The sequence below is a fragment of the Ceratosolen solmsi genome, unplaced genomic scaffold (genome assembly GCF_000503995.2).
Source record: "Ceratosolen solmsi marchali unplaced genomic scaffold, CerSol_1.0 scaffold94, whole genome shotgun sequence".
Classification (NCBI taxonomy): Eukaryota; Metazoa; Arthropoda; class Insecta; order Hymenoptera; family Agaonidae; genus Ceratosolen; species Ceratosolen solmsi.
In genome coordinates this window covers 346550-355621 of record NW_011948458.1, presented here as the reverse complement: position 1 = coordinate 355621, position 9072 = coordinate 346550, and the positions used below count along the sequence as shown (strand labels likewise).

The window sequence follows — 9072 nt, the reverse complement described above, 5'->3', positions numbered from 1 at the left end:
TTTTGAATAAAATCTATTAATAAATTAAATATTTATGACTTACTTGAAATTTTATGAAATTATTTTTATTATTAAACAAATTTCTATTAAATAAAAGCAGTCTTTAATTCAATATTTATTTGATTTACATTTTATGTTTGTACTGAAAAGTTAATTTGCTTATTTGCTTAATATTTATTGATCTTACTCTGTTACCATATATTCATTTCAATAGCAATATTCTACTTTTTTATTTTTGGTGCTTCAACAAATGTAATTTAACGATTTAATAACTTATATTTTTTCTATATCTACTGGTAGTGTCACATCAAATACTACTGGAGGATTGCTGGGTAAGTAATTTAAATCACACGTGGAAGCATTTATAAATATTATTTTACCATCTGAAGACACACCATACCCTAAAATAAATATAACATGATTAGTCAAATAGAGTATATTAATGTCAAATTAAAAATATTAAATTTAGTAATTATTAAAAATATACTGCAATTTAACAAATTAGATATTTAATTGTTGAAATTAATTATTAATATATATTATATAGAATAATTAAAAATTATTCTGAATCTAAATGAATATAATAAATAATATATTCAAATACCTTCATGAATGTGTCCAAATACATGATACTTAGGTTTTACACGATTTTGAACAGTATTTAAGAGTTCTACACAACCAGCTCTAACTCCACTGCAGCAAAGATCACCATGTCCTATAGGAGGGGTATGTGTAACAAGTATATCTGTATTATCAGGAATCATATCCCACTTGGATAAACATGGCTCTCCACGAGGTATATTAAATGCCCACTTACAGAATTCTGGTTGCCTGTATGAAACTATGTATCATAAATTTATCTCTTGTAATATATAAAATAATTTTCATTAAAGTTACATCTTTAAAGTAAAAAATTTGTATAAAATTAATGTAATAATTATACATACCAAGGTGTACCATAAATTTTAATACCAGAAATAATAATTTCTTTATCTTCTAAGTAAATACAATTAGTTAATTTATCCTTAATATTATTTGTTTTTATGGCTTCATTCAAAACATCTTTTGGAATCCCTAAGGTAGGTATACTATCAAATATACTGGTTTTTGTAATCATATGCCAATTTCTACTTTGATGATTGGAAAATGGATGAGTAAATGTAGGATCAAAGCTAAGTTCGTGGTTTCCAGCAATTACAATTTTATATTTGTGTGGAAGATTGCCTAAAAATTAAAAAAATATACATTTTCTAATTTCTTTAAAAAAATCAATTTATTTTAACAAAGTTTAAGAAATTTTAAATAAATTCAAAAGTTCTAAGTATACAGATAAATAAGATATTTTTGTATACATGCAAAATTTTAAATAAATTTTAGTAAAAGTTTCATTTATAATTTTATCTTAAATAATGTTATTACCAATCCAATTATTAAAGTCTATAACTTCTTGAAGACTTCCGCATTTGGTAAAATCTCCAGCATGTATAAAAACATCTCCATTGGGAATATTAAATTTTATATATTGTATCATTGAATGCGTATCGCTCATACAAACAACCCGCAACTAAGTGATTAATTATTATATTATCTCAGAGTTATTATATACAAGAATTAATGATTTATATAATATATAATTCGAAAATTATTCAATAAATATTTCAAGCTCTAACTATATTTTTTAGAACCCAAAATAATTATTTAATTAACTTTAATTATAAAACAATGACTAGAATAAGATTTTTATAAAATTTAATGAAAACAAATATAACATTAAATTTTTCTTAGAATTTAATCAAATATAAAGTTTTTTTATATTAATCAATTTAATTTAAACAATTTTATTTTTAAAATGTGAAATAAAACAAATATCCAATATTGCTTAAACTTTCATGTTACATTATTTATTTATATTTCATGTTTTTAAAATTTTATAAAACATGTTATACTGATTATGCTAGTGTATTTTAAAATAAAACAAAATTAATTGCAAAATTTAATGTAAAATTTTAAATATACTCATATTTTGTACAAGTATATTGAAATATTAAAAGTACATTATTCTTGTTTATAAATATATACCTTATTTTTTGGGGTTTCATCTGTTGGTATTTTTGTATTTATTTTAATAACTCTCTGTTGCTGTGAAAGTTGTTGCCATGCACCAGTTGGATCATTTGTTAACGGATGAACTATAATCTTCATGATTGAATGTTAATAAAATATGATTGTGTTAGAAAATAACAGTAATAAAAGAAAATATAACACTTAAAAATTAAGTGTTTATAGGAAATTTATATTTGATTGTATGTCAAATTGACATAAAACGTAATTATGAGAGATTAATAAAATCTTAAAGTATCCTATTTTAATTAAAAAATACATATATTATTGTGAAGTTATTTAAAAAATTCATATTATAAAGTTATAATGTATAACTGTTACAGAGGTAATATACAGGGGTGGGTATAAAATATAAAGAGCTTCACTTAATGAGTGATGTTATGATTATAGTTCAAGTAAATTTTATAACCTTTGAACGAATAGAATGATGCGTAATCATTATTTATGGAGTTCATTCTTCCAAACAGTCACACAATAGCGAATAGCTTTGAAGTGCATCGTGCAAGTCATTACGATTAGTTGTTTAAATCATTTATTCAATGATATTTGAGCATTTATAAATTTTAATTTTAATCCCATTAAAATTTTTATAAACGAAAATATGCTCTGTAAGGTAGCATCATTTAGAATATTTTGTTTAAATGACAATAATGAATATTTATTAAAACTTAAAATCGTTAATTATTGGTAAAAATATAATTGTTATAAAAATAAAACTGTTTTAGATTGTTAATCTGTTGCGACTTCAAAATTCTACTAAATTCTTTTCCACAAGTAAAGTTTATCAAAATTATAATTTTCGTAAGTATTTTTAGACAATCATTGTTTTATAGGCTTCTCACAAAAAGGAAATTAAAAGTATTTAAAATTTTTATAAAGTATTCTGAGGAATTAAATATTATTTATCATTGTTTTGAAAGAGATGACCTCATTTATGATAAAGCTCACATCATTTTGTCTTAAAATAAACCAGTTTTATATATACCATGTTTAAATAAAAAAGAAATAAAAATTATAACTTTAAGTTCTTTATTTTGAATGAATTATTAATTGTTATTAATTATCAATAATTAATTATTTTTTATTATTGATTTATGATTTTGTATTTTAGTAATTAATTATTACTATAAATAATTTTATTATGAATAAAAGATTGTATAAATGTATAAAGGTTATAAAAATTAAATACACGTATTTAAAAAAAATTTTTTTCAAATAAATCTTTAAGGATTAAATGATACTCAGAAGGAAATGCATGAAATCGCACAAAAGTTCACTAGAGAAGAAATTATACCAGTAGCAGCTGAATATGACCGCAATGGAAATTATCCCTGGGATATTGTTAAAAAAGCTTGGGCTTTAGGACTTATAAATCACCATATTCCTCAAAGTTGTGGTATGTATTAATATTATACTTAAAAATTTCAATATTTTATTTTAATATATTAATAATCTTTGTTTATTTAAAGGTGGCCTTGAATTTGGTATTTTCGATGGTTGTGTTGTAAGTGAAGCTATTGCTTATGGTTGCACAGGGATTAAAACTGCTTTAGAAGCATCAGGACTTGCAGTACTTATACGTTTCTTTATTTTAATTTAATTAAATTCTTTTATTATTGAAGTTTGAAACTTAAAATATTTATTTATTTTACAGCAAACACCTGTTATCTTAGCTGGAAATAAAGAACAACAAAAAAAGTATCTTGGAAGATTAATTGAAGAGCCATTAGTAGCAGTTAATTATTTAATAAATAAAAATAATAAAATAATAAATAACATAATATAATATCTAGTTCAATTTGTTGTTGATAATACATTCAAATTAATTTATTTTTTACATGTTAGGCATACTGTGTTACGGAACCAGGTGCAGGATCTGATGTAGCTGGTATAAAAACTAAGGCAGTAAAAAAGGGTAAAGAATGGATCATTAATGGAACAAAAATGTGGATTACCAATGGAGGAGTTGCAAATTGGTACTTTGTTTTAACAAGAACAAATTCAGATCCAAAAGTTCCTGCCAGTAAAGCTTTTACAGCATTTATTATTGATCGTGATAGTGATGGTTTAACTCCTGGTCGTAAAGTAAGTCTAAAATTTTGAAACATTTGCAAACGTAAAGTATTATATAAAATTGTTTAAAAATATTTACATTTAACTATTATAAATAAATTATTTATTATATAATTTAAAATAATTTTCTATTGCAGAAGGATTCTACTAATTTTATCTTAAATATTAATTAATATTTGAAGTCATTAAGAACATAACTTCTTATTTGAAAATATATTTGAAAAATGAAGCTTAAGAATTCATTTTTATAATTAAATATATTTTTCTTTAATATTGAAAATTTTTCTTATTTTATAATTATATAATTGATAAATATAATATTATAAAATGTATTATTATTTCTGTAAAAATAAATTTAATGTAATTTAATGTAGAAATTACTATTTATTTAAACTAATGAAAAGTCTTAACAATTGTTTTATATTGATTATGTAAAACTTATAGGAAATAAATATGGGTCAAAGAGCTTCAGATACTCGTATGGTTACTTTTGAAGATGTTAGAGTTCCGGAAGAAAATGTGTTACTTAAAGAAGGTGCTGGATTCAAAATAGCTATGGGGACTTTTGATAAGACGAGACCTGCAGTAAACCAAATTTTTTATATTATATTAATTAACTAGATTGTTTAGTTTTATAACATTTTATTTCTTAGTATATTGAATGAAAAACTACAGTTTTAATTGTTTATTTAGCTAATTATTTATTATGCTTTCATTAATATCATTTAATCAAGATTTAAACATTTTATTCGAAATTTAATTTTTATTCTTAATTACATTTTAATATTTGGTTATAATTCGATTAACAAAGAAACTTAATAAATTATAAACTTTTACAATATATAATGTACATTTATACTTGCAAGCTTTATTATTTGTTAAAACATAAGATTCTTGAACATTATTAAAATACAAAACATTGATTTTATAAATAAAATAGAACCCAATTCATTAATATTCTTATTTACATTACTATATATTTGGAAAACTTATATTAAAGGTTGCTTGTGGTGCTGTTGGTTTGGCTCAACGAGCACTGGATGAAGCTACAAAATATGCATTAGAGCGTAAAACATTCAATAAACCTATCGCTGATCATCAAGCTGTAGCATTCTTGCTTGCTGATATGGCAATTGGTATTGAGACTGCAAGGTTGGCTTGGATGAAATCTGCATGGGCAATTGACAACAATGATCCAAGTGGATCTATGCTTGCCAGTATTGCAAAATGTTATGGTGCAGATGTTGCAAATAAATGTGCAACTAATGCTGTTCAGGTAGTAAATAATGAAGATTCTTACTAAAATATAAAAGAAACTAACAAAAGAAGTATAAATAATTCTAAAAGAAATTTAAAAAAATATAATTAATTGTAACAGAAATCAACAAATTATAAAAAAATGTGTTTGATAATATGAAGTCATTAAACAGTGCTTCTTTTAAAAAATTATTTATTGATTTTTAAAAATTTAATTTTACAGATTTTTGGTGGCGCTGGTTTTAATACTGAATATCCAGTAGAAAAACTAATGAGAGATGCTAAAATATATCAAATCTATGAGGGAACGGCACAGATTCAAAGACTTATTATATCACGACATCTTTTTGCTAAAGCAAAACACGGAGGAAGTTAATCATTTATATTTAAATGCTTATACATTATTTAAGCTATTTTACATTAAATTAAAGAATGAAAATTTTACAAAAGTATCAATACAACTGCAATAGTCAATATATTTGTGGATATATATAATTTTTTTAATTACTTTTTAAAATTAATGAAAACGCTATTTCAATTGTATATAAATGCATTTAATTATACTAGTTTTTTCTGGTTGAATAGATATTTAAAAGAAAACCCCTTTAATAAAAGTAATTATTTTAAAAATAATTAAAAAAATAATAAAATCGTTGTATCTATTTTCATTTTATTTTACATTATTTTAATTGATCAATCATAAGTAAATTATTTATTATATAAATATATATATATATATACTTTATTTATGTCAAAAATAAATAATTTACTTATAATATGTCACAAATCATGGGATGTAAATTAATTTAAATAAATAAATCCAATTAATGTATTTTAAAATATAAATTTTATGTAAAAATAATCATACAAGTCTCTATGTCTTTAAAATAAAATAAACTGATCATAATTTTTATTCATTTCATTCATTCAATAATCTTTTACATATATTATTGAAATTGTTTAACTAGTAATTATAAATATACAATATTTGAAACAAAACTTTATAATTATAATATCATGTTTCTATTTTCACTTCAATTTATTCATAATATAATTGTTAAATTAAGTATATTTTTACAATCTAATACAAATTTCATTTTTAAAATATTTAAATCACATTTATGACTAATTTATCAATATATATATATATATATTGTTTTTAAATTACTTATAAAATCTACAATTTTTAAATAAATTTTTAATCAAACCATCAAATGCTCCTGCTCTTAGATAAGTCAACCAAATATTTAATTGTTTATAATTTTAAGTTTTCGAGAAAGTTCATTTTCTTTAATCTGATAAAATTGATAATATATTTTTTGCAAAATTACATATTATTTAAAAAAATGTGCTACTCTTATATAAGATTAAATAAAACTAAAGTTTTCAAATGATTTGTCAATACATAACGCATGCTGCATCACATTTTCAAGTATTATGAATTATATAAAAGCTATATATATCTATTTCATTGTAGTTGCTTTCTTTGTTTACATATATTATAATTCTAATCTTTGATGCAGGATCACTTTTTTTAGTGGTAGGAATAAAAATATATAAGGTATCATATTTTTTTCAAATAATATTTTAAAATTGATATACAAACTATTTTCATTTCAAATTATTACTTTGAGAAAATTAACTTTAACAATATTTTTTTTGTACTTAATAAATTTAATTTTATATGTAATAAATAATAAATTATTAAACAAAATAACTAAATAATATTTTTAATATCATATAATATATTTATTCTAGAACATAACTATTTATATATTCTTCGCGTATTATTAACTTTGTCTTAAAATAATTTTATGCTAAAAATTAAAAATAGATTTATCATATGTTTTTAAAAATGTATTGATGTATGCATTTATTCGGAAATTCTTTAATTTTTAATAATTTTAACATATTAACAATAAATATATTAATTTCAAACTGTAGATAACTTCATTTAAAAGTATTCCATATTTTATTACATATGCACACACACACACATATATATATATATATATATATATATATATATATATATATCAGTGATCAATATGCTACGAATTTTATTATAATTTTTTTTTTATATTCCATTAAATTATGGGTTATTTAAACATTTATAGTATTTTCATATTTTCTTAGAAATTATCTTATAGAATTATTACAATAAAACATTTATTATAACTATAATTATAAGATTTCATAAATTGCTAAGTGAAAGTTTTACTTATATCTACAGTTGATTTTTTCAGTTGACTAGCCACTTGTGATTCTGTACACACCTTGAAAAATTCATAAATATTAATAAATAAATTTAATGTTGTAATAGACACATTAAAATCAATCATAAGGTTTTAATCAAGTATGAAACTTAGAATTTTCAAATTAAAAGTTCTTATTTTAATAATAATTTAATATGATAGATTCAATTAACGAAAAATTATTTGCATAATTAAAATTATAGAATGAATCTAGAAAAATTAAAGTGAAATGAAAGTAGTGTACTGATGAAAAAAAAACAAAGAAAAATAACTGATTAATTTTATGATTCAAAAAGGAATAAAAATTAAAACGTATCTCGCCAAATTACTTAATCGATATTTTCTAAAAAGTGTTTCTAAATACACTTTTTGTTATAATGTTAATAATATATAGATATGCATATATATACTTTACAAATATGCATACTATTACATAAAAAATTATTTTAACATGATCATTAAAGGAATTTGGATAATCATTTTCATAATAAACAACTATAATTTAATTATATTATTCGAATTCATAGAAAAAGTTAAAATATGATTAATAATTTTCATATTAAAATTATTGGAGAAATAATTTGAAATGGATTTCATTAGAACTTAATTTTGAGTATATGTTACTTCTTTAATAAAGTAATACTACCTCTTAGGTGAATTTTTTTGTATTGCCTATAAAAATATTCTTTCATTTGCCACATATAGGACGTTTATCCAACCCATGTAGCAACTGCCATTTTGCACACTACCTGTTAATTTTTTCTATATAATTATAGTACTTTTTTCATTATTTGTTAATGTTTTATTATTGTACTTTATTAAATATGAACGTATTATAAATATTTATATAGGAAAAAAGAAAGAAAAAATTACAGTTAATATTAAATTATTTTTGATTGCATATAACAATTTACTGAATTATACACTTTACAATTATATATATATATATATATATATATATATATATATATACATTATAATAATTTTACATACATAGGCATGCGTCCATGCGTGCGCACACGCCCCCATATAACTGCACAAATTATGGATTTAAATTAGCTTATTTACAAATAATTTATTTTGTATTTATTAGATATTAAATTTAGTACAAAATATTATGGAGCTAAAAACATCAAATTAATATCTCACCAAATAATTATAAATCTAAATTAAATCATTCAGTACAAATGTATAAATTATAAATATTATTGTATTTTTAAATATAACATTGTATTCAGTTTCATTAGTTTTTTAGGAATTTTTAGTTAAATAATTTTCTGAATAAAATTTGTCTAAATTAAAAAATAATTAAAATAAACTAAAAAATAAAAAAAATAAAATTGAGAATAGAGTTAATACTTTAGAG

General features: G+C 20.8%; 2 protein-coding genes across 4 annotated transcripts; one reads left to right on the top strand and one right to left on the bottom strand.

Annotated features, from left to right (window-relative positions):
* Positions 1–228: 228 nt before the first annotated feature.
* Positions 229–8389, bottom strand: LOC105366844 (metallophosphoesterase domain-containing protein 1). 3 transcript variants are annotated; one of them, XM_011505427.1, is made up of 6 exons: positions 8353–8389; positions 2080–2196; positions 1420–1564; positions 948–1224; positions 605–831; positions 229–401 (listed from the first exon to the last, which is right to left on the bottom strand). In XM_011505427.1, the coding sequence occupies exons 3-6, from the start codon at positions 1547–1549 to the stop codon at positions 274–276; spliced, it is 762 nt and encodes a 253-aa protein (XP_011503729.1). In that variant the 5' UTR covers positions 1550–1564; positions 2080–2196; positions 8353–8389; the 3' UTR covers positions 229–273. The 3 variants fall into 3 exon arrangements, with proteins under 3 accessions (XP_011503729.1, XP_011503726.1, XP_011503727.1); XM_011505424.1 differs by lacking the exon at positions 8353–8389 and adding an exon at positions 2531–2704; XM_011505425.1 differs by lacking the exon at positions 8353–8389 and having other exon boundaries at positions 2080–2232.
* On the top strand, positions 2836–5962 carry Mcad (Medium-chain acyl-CoA dehydrogenase). The gene is made up of 8 exons (XM_011505428.1): positions 2836–2922; positions 3350–3517; positions 3591–3691; positions 3776–3856; positions 3967–4206; positions 4639–4779; positions 5195–5470; positions 5675–5962. The coding sequence occupies exons 2-8, from the start codon at positions 3373–3375 to the stop codon at positions 5825–5827; spliced, it is 1137 nt and encodes a 378-aa protein (XP_011503730.1). The 5' UTR covers positions 2836–2922; positions 3350–3372; the 3' UTR covers positions 5828–5962.
* Positions 8390–9072: the final 683 nt, after the last annotated feature.